The following is a 17,479-nucleotide window of genomic DNA, read 5'->3' as shown; positions in this document are numbered from 1 at the left end:
TTATAATGTGTGTGCCATAATTGGCGTGGTTCAGAGCTTAGTGTTACCAGGATATAACAGTTATATAACAAAAGTTAATTGGCATGCTAAACATTGATTAAAAAGAAGAATAAAGCTAGTCCCAAAATGGAAAAAGGGGGAGAAAAAGAATATTCACAAATACAGGTAATGTAAGATAATGCAACGTTTGCAGTGTTAAGATAAATAAGGAATTACATTTATTTAAAAAGGCATATCTTACATGTTCATGTTTTAAACCCTTAAGTTTATCTAACATAAAATTTTCTTGGTCAAAAGTATTTTTTTTCCATACCATAACATACAATGTTAAAAATGCAAAGAAAAAAATGAACACAAAGTACCTTACAGCCTTTCAATGATTATTCAGCCATACTTAGTACTATTAGGCAGAAGTCTGTTAGAGTACTACAGAGTTAATTGCACATATTCATCCAGATGCCTATGAACAAACTTGACCTTACTATACAATGAGGAGTATCCTGTAGATTATACTAACAGTGTCCATTATAACAATAAAATAAGAAGTTAACAGTAAAAAAATGGAAATGCATGTACCTGTTTATTAAGTCAACATTGGCTTGTATTATGACATTATGTATGATCATGATTTACTGCCCTTATTTTAAAGCAGTGCCATTCCAGAGTATGCCAAAGGCATCGGAGCATAGCTGAATTCCAACTAGGGTGACAAAGGGAAAATACATATGTATCGAGTGAATATAACCTTGTTGTGTTTAGTACATTCATCCTCTGCAACACTTTATTGGTTATAGTCAGACTGAAGATAGAGAATCTATTAGTGCTTCAATTACAAATCTATTCACGTTCCAATACGATTTATATAATGTCATCTATCAACGATCACCATATTCTTGGTAGTGTAACTTTAAAACTGGACAACTTAAGGTCCTGTCCAGAAAGCTGAAAGGCCATTGCAAGATTCTGTGCAAGAAGAAATAGTTCCTGGACTCCCAGCTAACATTTTACAAGGGGTGGTAGCGAACTTCTAATGATTGTCCTGGTGGAATCTAACGGTAAAAATGAACACTGTCCAGTCCTATTCACAAAGGAAAAAAATCAGTCTTTCTGATATGCCGATCCCAAAACAGAAACCATGTCTTTCATAAGGAGATTGGAAGGGTGTAATACTCTGTGGATATCAATGATTTTCCTGAAATAGAAAGAGACACAGATAGAAGCTGAGACTTGGTACATATAGCATGCACTGTAAAATCCCAAATCCTTTATGATAATTTTTAGGTTAGAATACATTAGGCCTTGCCCTTGTGATCTTTATGGTAAGTAACAATGCTGACAATGCAAACATGTCACTAAAACCATCAAAATCATTGACTGCATTGCAGAATGGAGATGTTTTTGTGTCTGTGCCAATGTTTAGCAAGCAAGAACATGCAGAAATGATATCTGATATGCCAAACATCACATATTAGGTTTGTTTAAAAATTTGTATTTGATTTTTTTTCACACAGTATCCAATTTATTTATACAGTATCTTCACAGATTAGCACTGGTTGCAATGAACAATAGCTGTGTGGCTCCTCCGTGCTCTGGCTGCAGTTTTGGGGATGAGAAATATGAGACCCCTGTTTGATAAATGAGCCGATTCAGATATGATGTAAGTTTTTCTTCAGCAATGTGAGGGGATCTAAAGAGCTCAGTAGGTGTCTGTCAGTGTCAGTGGAATTTCTCTTGCAATAAATTGGAGGTAGCTAATAGAAGAGAGGGGTATTAGGACAGCAGAGTAGGCAGGTTCACATTTGGCAACTGTTTGTGATTTGCAAGGACTATTCCAGATATTGTATAACACTTATTGTCATTATAAGTGCCCCTATGGCAGTGTTGGGCTGCCTGTGGTTCACTGTGAGCCAACCCAAACAGACTTTATCTCCCCCTCCTTTTTCTTGGAATATGTGTCCACCACCAATGTGGACACACAGGTATACAATATATTACTAATATAACTGATAAATAACTATCTTCACAGTTTGGGCATCCTGTGCATTTTACAATTTGATACAGTTCTCAGTCAGATCAAAAAAGAAACTCATCTAGAGGTTGCTGGCAGGTAGGCTTTTCATGCAGAATAGACTTATGGTGCTTCTTCTGCAATAAAGAGCTTTTTCCTCCTGCCAGCAATCTTCTTGATATTTACCATTGAGGCAGACAAGTACTCTCAGCATGCCTTGGTGTCAGGATTAATTAATTCATTTGTGCATGTGCAGAATGTGCGTCATCCTAAGATGCCCAAGTAAGATGGCTTAAGCCAAGTGAAGACTTGATAAAAATGTTGTCACTGGCCTGCAGAGTCTTGTGCGTGTTGCATTACACAACTGTATTGTGCATTATAATATTTTCAAGTGTGAACCTGAAGCCTTACATCCTAGTACAACATACCTCCTGTTTATGTGCTTTGTCCTGCTGATGGATACCATTGGCAGATCCTGAGTTTCCAGTCATCTGAGAAAAAAAACAATACATACCTAAAATCAGATAAAGTGCTGTTTGCTGATATTTTATAAAAAAAGAATGCAAAAAGAATTCTTACTTTGATCTCATACGTTCATTAAATGCTGTTATAGTAATTAAAGTTGTGTGAAAAACAGAAACAACAGTAAGAGGTCATGAAGCCCTTAAGAGAAGGTGCCAAAATCTTAACAGCAATCTGATTAACTGGATAACGTATTTTACTGTTCAAAATTAAAATGAAAAACTGATCCACAGAGTAATGCTAGAAAAAAATAGGTTATTTATAGGTTGATTTTACAAATACATGATATCATTAGGTATTTGAAAGGTCATAGTAGACTTGGTCATGTCATTGAAAAGACTTGCTTCTGCTTTTAGATATTACAGAGTAAAAGTATAGTTTGTCCTTCTAATATGGGACAACAAAATGAATGACATAGGAGCACAGTAAGGTTATAGGGAAATTATACCCGAGACTTTTCAGCACTGCTTCTCATGGCCTCCAATAATTTCTCCATTTGGTGACCTTGGTCTAGAGCTATTCGAAGTGCATCCTCTGTGCTAACCAAACGTTGCTGTAACTTTAGGACTTCTGACTCTGTTGATGGGTCTATTAATGAGTATCTCCTCTGATCTTCTCTTGATTTCTCTTTATCCTAATGAACAGAAAAAAATACAAATGTTAGGAAATTGTATAAATATATGTGAGTATACAGCAACATGTGATATAAAGATTTGCGATGTACAGGCATGGCAACATCCCATGGTCATGTATCGAGACAGCATAAATAAAAATACTAATGCAACTTTAGCTGTATGTGTATTGTGATCAGATGCACCATAAATAATAATTAAGTTTACTATTTCTTTATTGTTCTATAAAACACATTAAATATTTAGAAGTAGGAATAAGTAATTATCAAAGGAACAAAAAAAGAAAATTATATAAATCCTTAATGAAGAAATAACAAAAATGACTACTCATTACTACTATGAAAAACTTACAACATGGTCTAGTTAAAATACTTCTGGACAAATGTGAAAATTAGGAGGATGAATAATAAGTGATGAATAATATTGATATTGGCAATAAATCAGTGGCAATAAATCATTTTTCATTTTGTTGCGTATACTACATGAAATGAAGATGGTTCAGTTGTTTTCAACTCAGTAGAATTGAAGAGGGTGTTTTTTATTGTTTTAATAGGTCTGAATGGTAGAATCACACTATTATTTGATTCAGTATTTTCCAACATGCAAAAAATGGCCTATTATATATTCAAAGGAAACCATAATTATAAATGCAACTGAATCAATAATTTAAAGAAAACAGATAATGGACTGGTTATGTATGCATAGCATTTTTAGAATTAAATACCCTCATGTACAACATAAATTACTAATAATTATAACAATTATATATTTATAAACAATTGCTGGGAGAAGCTTACAGAATGTTTTCTGGTACCCACCAAAGCCATTAATTTTTCCCTAAGTACTTTGATTTCTTCTTTTAATTTTTGCTCTTTTGATCTCCAGTCTGCTTTATGTACTTCACGACTTAGATCTTTCTCTGGTCCCGGTGAGTGTCGACTGGCTTCAAGTAATAAAGCTCTCAGTTCATTGAGACTTCTACAACAGTGAAATAGGACTGAATGAAATAACTGCAGCATGCTCATTGTAATATATACATTAGTAGCAAATTACAGCTGGGGTATACTTATTTAACAAGAAGACCTGAAGCATATGCTTCTTAGGGTTCCAGTGGCCTTTTACAAAAAGCAAATCATGTCATTGAATTATGGCTTATGAAGGCATAGTAATTACTAAACTCTTGGAAAAACAGAAAACTAGAGCTTTTGGATATTTGCATGCAGAGATTCTAGTTCTAGTTGGTTGGTACAAATGTCATCAAGGGCGGTATGAAATGCAAAATGCTTTATATACCAAAAAATATACACTTGTCTATATTACAACATTTGCTTTAAATTGCAGTTGCTTTGCAGTGCTTTAAATTGCAGTTGACTCGGGACTGAATCATGAATCCTGTACACAAAATACATTGCTTTTTAACATGATACCCTGTGAAACAGAACTTACAAAATTAACCTGGTACCAAACCTATACAAGCATTTGGAAAGCCACTCTTCAATAAGCTGAGGAACTGAGGATAGGCACTGCATTAAAGAGAATTTAATCAGCACTTGGAAAGCAAGGGTTGTTGATTTTAGTGAAATTCCTAACAAGCCAAAGATACACATCTCATTACCATGTGCACATGATCTGATACTATCTGCATTTTCTAATATGATTTTTGTTAAAGGTCAAGTAGAGATCACATAAAAAGGAATATTAGTGCAAGTATCAAAATCCAGCACCAAATGTAAATGTGCATTTTACATAGAGACATGTTAGCATGTCTGGGTCTGTTTGGCAAGTAAAACAACAGTTTTTGTTGTGCATGATTATGCATCACTTTTTCTTCATGCACTAATGAGCACTTTTTTACCAGATATAAACATTTTCATTGCAGCTAATTTATTATGCAAAGAGCATACAAAAATACACATGCCCCCATGTAGTGACAGGTTAAAACTGGAAAACAGAAATATATTTTAAAGAGGGTCCCCACAATCTGATAGTTAGCAACATTGTCTGGTTGAGAATCATTTACTGCCATGTAAAACCATGCACCTGCCTTACTATAGAAAGTTCTAACCACAGAATGAATGTCAGATTTACTGCTTTATAAATAGAGGCCTTTGAGTACAAGCTCATAGGCCTAAACCTACTTACAGGTTGAACAAATAACAGATTAAAAAAACCAAATGAGTCTAAATGAGGAAAAATGTTCTTTACGGTTATTTAAACTTAGCAGAAATTCATTTAGCATCACTTACCTTTCTTTTTTTAGCAAGTCTTGACTGACCAAGACAAACTGGCCAGATGCATCATGAGATTTTCTAGAAAACGCTTCTAGTTCAACTTCTAGTTTTTTATTGTCCTTCACTAATGAATCCACCTTCCTGTCTCCTGATTTACATTTACTCTCGAGTGCTGTTGGTCACAGAAATTATATTTGTGTTTATTATCTTGAATACAATAATTTTAATGTACTTAACAGTAGAAAATGTTTGCTTAGCTTAGCAAATAAAGCGAAGTAAATAAATAAAGCCATGCTCACCTTTAAATCTCAATCATGTGCAAGGGAATTAAACAAAAATAATTACCCTAATGTTGGCAACATTTGCTTGCAAAACTACACCCATTCTTCTTATTCAAGGAGGTTTACATGTGGACCTGCTCCTAGTTAGGTATTATTGGGAGCCCTTTTAAGCACTGGAATAAACCATGTATACTTCTAATTCTGCACTAAAACTGCAGGAATAAAAGTGCCCCTATCCAGTTTGGTAGGTATATGTAAAAATGCAAATAATGTGTCTCTTCTCACTTCTTCTCTTTTTCTGCTAGCGATGTCTAATTATCAAACAGAGAACAACGTTCCCTAAATTCAGAGTAAAAATGCTAAGGTATAGGGCTACGTACACAAGTTAGATCTTTCTCGTTGGATAGGATCTTTCACAATTCTTTCCAGCGACAAAGGACTGAAAAATGCATGAATGTCTGCTGTACATACAGTGACGTTCTGCTCTATGAAGAAGGGTGGGGGAAGAGTGAGAGAGTGGCACTTCCTGCTGCGCTCTCTCCCCTTCACTTGCATTGAGATTGTTCGTCTTTTGTCATTTGTGGATCCACCAGGAGGGATCCATGAACAACAGTGGACAGCCGCTGTACACATTCTTGTCCCATACTAGCCCTGAGGCGAGAATCAGACAAGAATCATCTGGCGTGTGTATGTAGCCTTAGGAAGGGGTCAATGGTTGTTGTTCACATGAGTATTAGAGAATATTGTTGAGTACTAACGAATTGTAATACTATTTACATACCCAATATAAACCAGCAATTAAAAAAATACAACTGTATATAAAGTGCAGTTACATAAACATTCCTAAAAGGATTCCATAAAAAGACAGAAGAAAAAGTATCTATAACTTTTTTCCAAGCCTTGCACAACATTTTAGTCATACCTAAAATCTAAAATGCCACCTACTAACATGAATCCTACAACCCGCAAACTACCCAATTTAATCCTGAACCTGCCAACTCTTTAACTACTCCATCCATACCATCATGGAGGGCAGAGTTTTGCTACCCACCCAATAATAAAATGTACTGCAAGCAATCAATAGTGTTCTAATCACAGCCAGTAAAACTGTGATACCTAGTGAAAAAAATCTCAATATTACCCAAAATTCATGTAAGAGAATTACCAGATAAAGTGGTACCTCGGTATAAGTCTACTTTGGAATAAGTCCAACTTGGTATAAGTCCTGTTTGGACACGAAAAATTTTGCTTGGTATACAACCTTTGTGCTAGAACTTGTATGGGTCAAAATGGGTCATAACACCACGTGTTACCCTTATTTACCTCTCTTGAGACAAAGCCACGACTGCCCACGAGCGTCAGTATGCCAGTTGCTACCATTCAGTGAACAACCCGCGCTATAACTCTCTGTGAATTACATAACATCTCCTCCTCCTCCCTTCTCAGCACCATCCTAGTAGGCACTTGACTCTTCTCAGCAAGGTAAAGGGAGGTTACATTTTCATTTATTTCATCTAATTGCTTTTGTATTTATGTATTTTAGTATTAGGCAGTGTTTAAATTATTTTATACAGCCCCATCAATATATATTATTCCAATAAAAATAGGATTTTTTTTTTCATGGGAACGGATTACTCATTTGCCTTTTATTTCTTATGAGAAAAATTTGTTTGGTATAAATCCAAGGATCTGGAACAGATTAAGAACTTATATCAAGGTACCACTGTATTTTATTATTCAAACATATATTATTAATCTTCACCACCCCTTTCTAATATCTCCTCTAAAGGAAATGTATCAAGTCAACTTGTGATCTTCCACAAAAAAAGAACTATCCTGTAGTCCTATTTATTATAAAACTTAATATGCAGTTGTTGAAAAGAATGATTAGCAACACATATCCATACAAGCTACAGATAACAGAGCTTCCTGCTACCAAAACATTCATGGTGATTTAAACATGTAGTAAGGTTAGTATAGTGTACTGCTTTAGGATTTTCAGTGTTATGTCACAAAATACCAAAAATCAAACTCACCATTGATTTGAGCCCTAAGAGATTCGATATGTGCAGACATAGAGGATACTTCTTTGTCTCGTTTATTAAGTTTAAGCTGTAAATCTAAAAAAAAAGAGAAAATATTTAAATTTAAAAGAAGAATCAGGGAAAAAGCAACATACGCCAAAACAATGCCTCTGGTGAGTGTATTAGCCATCATTTTGTATGGCACCTAGACCAAACTCTAATGCACATGCACAGCAGCAGACCACAACAGACAGAAATGCACTACACTGCACTGTGGTGCAGTGCACCAGATAAATATGCTATATGTCTATTTTCTTGCCAGCTTTTTCATTTAAATGAGCTGCGTTATTACAAATTAGCATTCAATATTATAAAGCATTAATGTAAAGCACCAAGTTGCCAAGATCTGAGTGGAACCTAACAGTTTTTTATCTTTAACTCAGTTTCTTACTCTTTTAATGATGATAATAAAACAGAGATCCAGTAAAATTCGCTGTTACAAAGATGGGTTAGAAAAACTCAAGAAATGTACATCTCACATGGGATGTCTTGGATTGCACATTGACTTTGTGCCCATTTCAAGGAGCTACTGACCTTCATAGCTGTTACGGATAAAGTTACTTAGCACAAAATCATTACAAGAACAACTAAATAGGAGTGATCTGTCTTGAAACTGATTAACCTATTTCCTGTGAGTGTTTCAATTAAAATATCCATTTCAATTTATAGTAAAAAGACTTTGCCAAGTAAAGCCATATAAATCTGAATAATCCACAACTCCAATAATCCACAACTGGTCAAAACCATGTTAGCAGTTGTATAACTGAACAGATTCTTTCTACACACACACACATATATATATATATATATATATATATATATATATATATATATATATATATATATATATATATATATATATATATACATATTGAAATTCTGCCAGTGTTTGGGTTCATGATATAATAAACATTCATGTATTTAAAAAATACCACTGGTTTTACACTGCTAATTATCTGCCAGTGCTGCACTTTAATATACAGAATTATGACTGTGTTTCAAATACAACAAGTACAAGCTACAAGAGGTGTAATTGTAATTCCTTCCTAGGGTTTATTTATTACACTTCATCATGTTACACCTAATTTTGTGCACTGCAAAAAGAAAATATTTTTGTGTCATGTGTGTCTATAGTTTACACTGGCAACTGTCTAAATGGTTGTTAAACATACCCAGAGCTGATTAGCAATAGTAACTTAAAAATATCCTACATTAGCATTTTGTGAAGCGTGAATATCCTGAATTGACTGCAGTTTGTTCTCCAGAACAAGTATTTTCTCCTGTAGTCGTTGAATCTCTTGCTTGTTTCTTGTGTCCGCTTTCTGAAGCATATCATAGTCCTGCATTTTCTTTTCAGCTGTAGAAATCTGCTCCTTAAGGTATGATATGGCTTGTGTCTGATCGCTGTACCCAGCGTGAAGTTTCTCTAGCTCACACACTCGCTGTTCTGCCTCTCGGCATTTGTCTTTAATGTCCTGAAGCTCCTTAAGGTGCTGGTTGGTTTTTGATTCTAGCTGTGATCTCCAGTTGTTATTTACTTCTTCTACCTCATCTTTAACCTCTTGAAGTTTAATTTTTAGAGTCTCCCTTTCCTTGATATGAACTGCAATTTCTATCTCATTTTTAGCCTTTAGGTTTTCAAGTTCAAGTTGATGCTCCATTTTAAGGCTTTCATGGCTGGCTTTAAGTTCCACTATTTCTTTATGTTGGGAGTCTGGGCTGATAACTAGGGAACCTTTTAAGTCCTGCAAAGATTTCTGATGATCAGAAACTAAGCTGTCCAATTTAGATTTCCAACTGTCCATCATGCCTATGTTTTCCTTTGTTGCCTGTTCCAGTTTTTTCTTAAACTCTCCAATTTCCTGGACATATTTCTCATTTGAGGCCTTCAGTTTCTCAATCTCCTGTTGGTATCTTTTTATGTTCTTCTCATATTTGTCTCTCTGCTGGCTACTCTCTTTCTGGTGCTCTTTACTAGCAGACAAGAGCTGATCCCGTAGACGCAAAGCCTGGGTTTGCAGACCAAGATTATGCTCAGGTGTTTCTGACTGACTGGAGTTCATCAAACAGTTTTGAAGATCTTCAATCTCATTGCGACGAAGACTCAGTTCCTCCTCCAGCTGCTGAATTCTGGTTTGCTCAGCTACAGTTGTCAGCTGTATAAACAATGATGAGAATATATAAATGTCAGATTAGCAGTACAACAAGTATTTTAAAAACTAAACAATGACATGTAGCTGTTATCTTTTTAAGGAATTATTTTACACCAAGGCATCATGCTATAGATATGTTTAACATTGACATTGTATTTATTTTTAGAGAAATACTCTAATATGCCCTGGTATAAAAATTTGAATGGTATATGAATGTGTGTTAGATGCTCTCTGTTAGTGAGTTTCCGTAAACTGTCAACAACCAGTTTGTAGATGTTCTTGTGTAATTGTGATTGTGTGCTGGACAACAAGTACCGGTATTTCACATGCTATTCTTGTCCTATTGAAGGGCTCCTTTTGGTATTTACAGAGTTCCATTATTAAAGGTAAAAATCAGCCATTATGAAAAGAACTGTATACCAAAACCTGATAAATTGTGTTGGCTAGATGCTATCAAGCTAATTCGTTAAGAGACCTATGAGAAAGGTTACTGTGCCTGACTTTTGGGCTATACTTGCATGCTGTTGTCATAATGAGAGGATCTGTACTCTTTCAGAACATGCCCGTTGCAGACATTATTTTTTAAAGCATTTTGTGGCCCTTGCAAAGCAACCTGAGTTTTACATCAGCATACCCGATAAAAAAGCTCTATGACACTATAATGAGCAGAGTCTATTTTTTTAAATATGTTGTACAAACAAATGAATATATCTTACTGCTTCTAAAATGTTTTAAATTATAAAAGCAGGTGACATTAGTCACACACACTGTGATTTGGCTGTTAACATTTGGAGGAAACGGACATGTCCAGAATGCTTCTAAATTACAGTGACCTGCTTCAGCAGATAAAATATGGAAATCTATGAAAATAGGGTTACACAGAGACTACATTTAACTATACACCTAATTATGGGATCACTGAATTGCATTTAGTTGTGGTGCATTTGAATTTATTAGTAGGACATAGTGTCCTAGTAATCTCAGATATTCCATTTGTTTTGCTATGTCCTTCAAAATTCAGTTGTTGTTGTTCATAAGCAATAATAATAATAATAATAATAATATAATAATTACCAATAAATCACCCTCTTACAGTTTAAAAAACTGATAGGAAATTTTCCAGAACCATTACATTTTTGTGTGGTTAGTTATTAAATTGATTTTTCTTTTAGATTTGATGATTACTTTAGCTCCGATGCATACATTAAGTGTACACTGAACAACAAAAAGTATATTACGATAACCATATGTATTTTTTGATTCCTATCTGCAGTGACGGTAATTTTTTTCAGTATAAATGAGGAATTTTTTTTGACAAACAAGACCTAACAAAGATTAATCTACCACATTTTTGGCTCTTCCATCTGTATGTTAGTCTTGCATTTGTTAAACGTATTCATACATAAGTTTACTGTTACATCATTTCAGAATTGTTTAATCACCATTTATTAATTGTACAGCACAGCAAAGTCACAGAGTTTAGTTAACTGTTACAGAATGTAATGCTAGTCTGAATTAGGTTACATGAAAACATTTTGCGATGTCCCCCTGTGGTCACAAAGCATTAGTGAGGTAGTCATTTTTTATGAATTTTTATAACTTACTTGTGAGTCACTAAAAATACAGTAAATGAGAAAAGGAGGTTTGCTATAAAATGCTATTTGGTCAACTAAAAGCCAATGATTTCATGTGCTGAGCAGCAAACTTAAAGCAGTAGTACTGTATACCTTTATCCTTATATTAACATAACAATATACCATATACACAGATTATTGCTGCCTATTGTATATATTTGTTTTTAAATTTTTCTTTCCTGTCAAAGAAAAATTTAAAAGGTTTTGGTTTTCAAGAAAAATATTTTCTGAGCATTATAAAAAAACACAAGTTTGGCTTGTGAATCTAGAGTATTACTGCTTTAGGTCAGAATAAAAGGTTGACAAATAATAATTTATTTGGGTGTGCATAAAAAAGTGGATGCAAAAATAAAAATTGTTGAAGCCATAATGGGCAGAAATGACCAAAAGCAACAAAGTTCAGGGCCGGGGGGTGTAAATGAAGCTGGCAAGCACACTTGATTTTAGGTAGGGGTCACTGATTTCATTTTACTATACCCTCTGGTCCTCAAATTCTTTGAGAAGCTTTGCAGTTTTTGACTTCTCAAACAGTAGGTTCTGCTCGAGCTCCCGAATTTGGGCATGCTCCAACTGCGTCTGTGTCTGCACCCAGGGGATAGGAAAAAGAGAGACAGCAGGAGACAAAGGTTGCAATATTATCCAACATCCAAATGATAAAATACTGTCTTCAGGCTGAAATGGTAGCTGATTTAGAAAAGTGTACTTGTGCAGCTAAGAAAAAGAATCTTCTTTACCACTGTGAAATTCTTACATAGTCATTTCTTAACCTTTCAAAAATGTATGCATTGTCCCCTTGTTCTAGGTCTGGCAGGATTGACTGTTTATACTGCCACCAGCCTAAAATATGCTGACACATACTGACACATCTCTATCTTTCTTTGAGTTATTTAGCCAAAAAACAAGAATAGCAACCTCTGAGGGCCTTTATATCAATTAATATTATCAGCTTAACTAAAAGAAGCTGCACTAGCATAAGTTTTAGAGAAAGTTTTAGTGAAAGAGAATGTTTTTCTGGATTTCAACCTCTTATTTCTAATAAACCTTTTTTGAAACAATATAACAGAAAAGGCTGATGGATGTATGTTATCTAACTTCTTCGCCTGGAAATATGATCACAGAGCCCGGAAGCCTTCCCTTACAAAGGCACTTGAATGTCATTCCACAATGTGTTTCTATTTGAGTTAATGTCAATGGAAGGGGCCATTTGGGAGAATGAACTGCAAAAGAATAGGGACATTGTGACAGTGCCTGTGCGCCTTGCCTGGGACACAATATTTAAATGTTCTAGTAATGCTCTGATAAGAAAACTTCAAGAGCAAAACACTGATAAGTGTACCTAGTGCAAGCTTTTTTCTTTGACAAAAATGTCTGCATAGCAGACATTATATTGTTTGTATCTTTTTTCAACTTTACCCACAAATGTGTTCAATATGCTGAAAATATTGGTTTTAACAAAAATAAATAAATAAAATTCTATTAGGTACTATTTACATTTTTATAGCAAAGTGCTAGTCCATATAGTGCAACTAGTTTTTATTTCATTGTGATTTTAAATATAAAGGCCCTAAAAAAATTTAACTTGATAAATTCTCTGCTATCAGTCTGATTCAGGTCTGATTGAAGTCTGTAGCTTGTTAAACAGGGCCTGTCAATACCTACCGTATTTTCCGGCGTACAAGACGACCCCTGACTTTGTCATAGATTTTTCTGGGTTAAAAAGTCGTCTTGTATGCCGGAAAATACGGTAGTTCTGACCACTACTTTCTGGATTGACATCACTGTTCCTGAAACCTTCCTATTATGATCTGCAGTGTATAGAAAGGAGAGAGTGTGAGATGCAAATAAAAAACTTTTTATTTTTTATTTTTTTTTTGCTTTACGCTTACTTTTACATTTTACGTTATTTAGACTGTCATACAGGAGTAATTAGCTGGACTTTAAGAGTGCTCTCACAGTCAAGGTGTAAAAAAGTAACACATCAGATTGGATCATTGCTTTTGATACAAAATTGTGTAGGGAGAATCCAGACAATAGTAACAAGTAGCTTTTACAGAAGTACAGGTTTATTCTTTAACGCTAATAAATATCCTTAAAAATCCCTCTTTTTACAACCAGAAACTGATCATTCCCTGTTCCATAGGGAAAGAGAATAAAGCATGTACTATGTATGCCGTGTTCGCATGATGATTAAGTGAGGGAGAAGCACAAGCCAAGATCATATCACTCATAGGTCATTGCTTTTTATTAAGCAAATGACCCTTTATGGCTAGCATAAACCATTCTGTGAGCATTATTTAGTATTATTAAGAAAAGGTTGGTAAATTTAGTCGTGCAAGTAAGTAGGAAGGTCAATCTCTGTAAAAAAAAAAAAAATAAAAAAGGTTAACTCCAACATGCACTAATATCTGCCATACTGTAAGTACAAAAGTACTTCAGAAGTAATGCTTTCTACTGCAAAAAAACCTTGGCATGCCCTGGATTACCTGTTATAAGTGCCCAGACTAGAGTACTACATCTTTTCACCATCTCTTGTAACTTTTGGTTTCAATGTGCCTGCTAGATTTTTTCACACAAACATGAGATCCTGGGGAAGATTTTGATGTTTCTTAAAGCAAACAGTTATGTAATTCCATCCTTGAAGTACAGTACAGAAAGTGAAATCCAGTCTATGTCTAGGGTGGAAAGTCATTTTAACAAAGCATTTGGTGTATACAACTACTATCATACCATCATTTGTAAGTAAAATATATAGATAAAGGAATTGGATACCTCAAGGTCACCCTTTGTGATGGATTCTTCCTCCACTCTGAACTGGAGATCTTCTACTTTCCTATATTGAAAAGGGGTAATAACAAATTTTATTTTCAACACTGATAGACCTTTATATTTTAGAACTATTCACATAATTAGGACATAAATTACAGTAGAAACATTTTTTTTCTCAATTTCTTTGAAAGACACAATAAAATATGTACTTTATGTGTATAATGTATAGTTAACTAACTGGAGCTGACCTTTGGAGAATAAGTGAACTGAAAAATGTTTTAGCTTATTTAATGTACGGGCAATTTAATAATTTTATTTAAGAATAACCTTTCCCTTTTCCATCAGAGATTAGAGACCCAGTTAGTATGAACCTTCCAAACAATCTGGTGCAGTGTTATATTAAAGAAGGTATATGTGCAACCCTTTGGAAGTAATTAAAGCATGCAAATGACACATAGGATTTTGTGGATAGAGGCTACTTGAGATGCCTCATTTGTTTGCCAGTATGTGCAGCATATCACTAGACAATAGGTATCTGCTTTTGACATACTGTACAATGGTTCATTTTTATTACAAATGTATTTCTAATGTTTTACCTTTTTTCCTCTTCTAGTTGATTGAGCAGCTCAATTTTCTCTTTCTGTGTTGCTTCTACCATGGCAAGAGCCCTCTGTAGATTTCCCTCTGCCTCTGCAATATACTGGCACAAAAATAAATCTATTAATGCACAAAAAGTCTTCTTTGGGTACACTTTTCTGTACACACTAAAACACACTAAAATCCAGGGTGTCTGTTATAGCAAATGAATGCAAAAGACATATATTGATCTTTAATATTAGCATTTGACCTAAAGAATTTAAATTGCTTTCTGTTTTTAAATCCTTGGTAACATGCAATATAACCTGATGCATTTGGTATATGCAACGGAAAACAGCTGGTACAGTTCCTGGACAAAAGTCACCCAGATTAGGGGAAATTGGCTTCCAGTGTAATTTAATATTCTGTAGATATTTACAGCAGATGCAGTTTTACTACTGTCTACAGAATTCAGTCACGGTGCTCTGTCTGTATAGCTTGAGTAACAAATCTGTTCTTTTGGCTTCACAATAGTTTTATGTGCACTGTCTACAGCCAACTTACTTGCATGCAGTTGTTAGTCTATTAAACACAGATTGCATTAGTGGTGATCTGCATACTTCAAATGTTTTTTAAGATGTGAGCCTGAGAATGGGGGAGGCATGAGGCAAGAAATGTAGTCAATAGAGACGTTTAGTATTCACCAAAGAAATGTTAACAGTGTTGTGGTGTGATAATGACAAGCCTATAGGGGATTCACATATATAATAATAAAACATTGCTTTCAGTCAATGATGGATGCTTCAGTGATAAAGAAGTCAACCCTTAGCTGGCTTTAGTATGGAAGTCCTGGCAATGACATCACTGCCCATTACTGTAAATGCACTCAGCTTTTTGTAGGTAATGAGGTTTACATGTGAAATAATGCTTAGGCAACAGTAGAAGCTGACTTCAGTAATTGATGCAAGTAAAAGATATACTTTAGCAGCAAACAAGGCCTTCCTACACATTATTTAAGCATTTTATTCAGCTATTTATATAAATGTATACACAGTCATTGGTTTACCTTTTCATGTTGAGTTTTCAAATGCGTAAGCTCTTTTTCTACTTCACAGATGTGGCTAGTGGCCTTTGCTACCTCCGCTCGTTCCAGGTCTCTTTCAGCCAATAGTTGCTCGATGTGCTGCTGCTTTTCCTTCAACGCTTCTTGAAGTGCTGTTGTACCGGAGATTTTCCGAGCGTAGCGAGATGACGTTTCTGTGAGCTGAGAGATTTAGTAAAGTTTACAAAAATGCAGGAAGTACATTTTGTTTCATTCATCTACAGACATGTGCTTATTTATTTGCATAAATACACACGGGTCTGAACTGAAATGAGTTACAAGTATGTAAATAATGCTATAATAAAGCTATAATGCTTTCAGTATACTAATAAATAAGTATAAGTAAACTAAATGGATTATATTTTGTAATAGTCTACTTTACTACTATAGTAATTAAATTAGTCCTCTGAAAACTAATATTTCAGGTTTACATGAATAATCAATAGGATGTCTCTTCTTTTTTTCCAACGTCACCATATCCATATCTATTCCAAAATTACACTAAAAGATTGTACTCTTCTTTTGGGGGATTTGAAAAAAATAAAGATTAAGATTATTGTTCTAAAAAGGTGGTATAATGCTATATTAGATCCAGAACTGACACATATAAGAGGAATAATAGTGGTTCTTCTGTTACTCCACTTTATGTTATTATAAAAGATCCTTACGTGCTCTTACATAGTGCAAGGATTCCAAAACCCTAGCGTAGGGCTAAAATGCTCCTCACATAATCGCTCTAAAAGTGCCATGTGTGTTGGCAATCGTAGTTTGTCAGAAGAGCAGAATATGTTATGCAGATTACTAAACAAACAACTAAAAACAAGTTTTAAAGCAGAATGAAAATGTTCTCCTACCAGTCCACTCCTGCTAGGTCTGCCTCCTACAGAAGATGCCACTGAGCTCACTGAACTGATGGATGAGCTGCTGGGACTGTGAGTCAATGCAGACACTCCCATTGCCATCCTCTTGCTTTTCTTAGCTTTAGCAGGACTTGTAGATGGAAAACCAATGCGGATGACTTTGTGGATGGGAGCAAACAGTCCAAACTTTGGTGGACACTGAAAGTACCTGTAGAAAACAAAAATCAAGTGAGATTTTAAAGATAACTCCACTTTGATAAAAAGAAAAATATTAATATACCATATGAATATAAAATATTGCATATACAATTGCTACACAATCCATTTTCTGCAGGATCTTGTATTTGTTTTTTAGAAAAAAAAATTGGGGTACAGATAATAACACCTAATAACAGTTATGTTGAATTCTGCTGCTATAAATTATTGCTATTTTTACTGTGCACAAAGTTCCACTCTAAGTTAGATTTTGGGTAAACTAAGTTCATCATAGCTGTGCTATCCCCAGTGGCTGCATCTGTTCAGCTCTCTATTCCCATTGTGTCCATACTGACCGCACAACCTCATCTCACTGTCTGCACTGGGCTTTGCCCCATATGCCACTTACTTCACCTCCATGGCTCCATCTGCTTT

At 34.8% G+C, this 17,479-nt stretch overlaps 1 protein-coding gene across 1 annotated transcript in view; it reads right to left on the bottom strand.

The window, feature by feature from the left end:
• Nucleotides 1-195: 195 nt before the first annotated feature.
• Nucleotides 196-17,479, bottom strand: part of CLIP2 (CAP-Gly domain containing linker protein 2) — a 65,575-nt gene continuing 48,291 nt past the window's right edge. Inside the window, exons 5-16 of the mRNA XM_072405495.1 lie at nucleotides 16,844-17,057; nucleotides 15,954-16,151; nucleotides 14,908-15,011; nucleotides 14,315-14,375; nucleotides 12,023-12,127; nucleotides 8,970-9,914; nucleotides 7,711-7,903; nucleotides 5,409-5,565; nucleotides 3,981-4,140; nucleotides 2,979-3,164; nucleotides 2,437-2,499; nucleotides 196-1,192 (exon numbers count right to left, since the gene is read on the bottom strand). Of these exons, the coding sequence (XP_072261596.1) occupies nucleotides 1,181-1,192; nucleotides 2,437-2,499; nucleotides 2,979-3,164; nucleotides 3,981-4,140; nucleotides 5,409-5,565; nucleotides 7,711-7,903; nucleotides 8,970-9,914; nucleotides 12,023-12,127; nucleotides 14,315-14,375; nucleotides 14,908-15,011; nucleotides 15,954-16,151; nucleotides 16,844-17,057 (2,398 nt within the window). The 3' untranslated portion in view covers nucleotides 196-1,180. The remainder of the gene's footprint in view (nucleotides 1,193-2,436; nucleotides 2,500-2,978; nucleotides 3,165-3,980; nucleotides 4,141-5,408; nucleotides 5,566-7,710; nucleotides 7,904-8,969; nucleotides 9,915-12,022; nucleotides 12,128-14,314; nucleotides 14,376-14,907; nucleotides 15,012-15,953; nucleotides 16,152-16,843; nucleotides 17,058-17,479) is intronic.

This window comes from Pyxicephalus adspersus, chromosome 1 (assembly GCF_032062135.1).
Source record: "Pyxicephalus adspersus chromosome 1, UCB_Pads_2.0, whole genome shotgun sequence".
NCBI classification, from domain to species: domain Eukaryota; kingdom Metazoa; phylum Chordata; class Amphibia; order Anura; family Pyxicephalidae; genus Pyxicephalus; species Pyxicephalus adspersus.
This window is presented reverse-complemented; position numbering and strand designations above follow the sequence as displayed.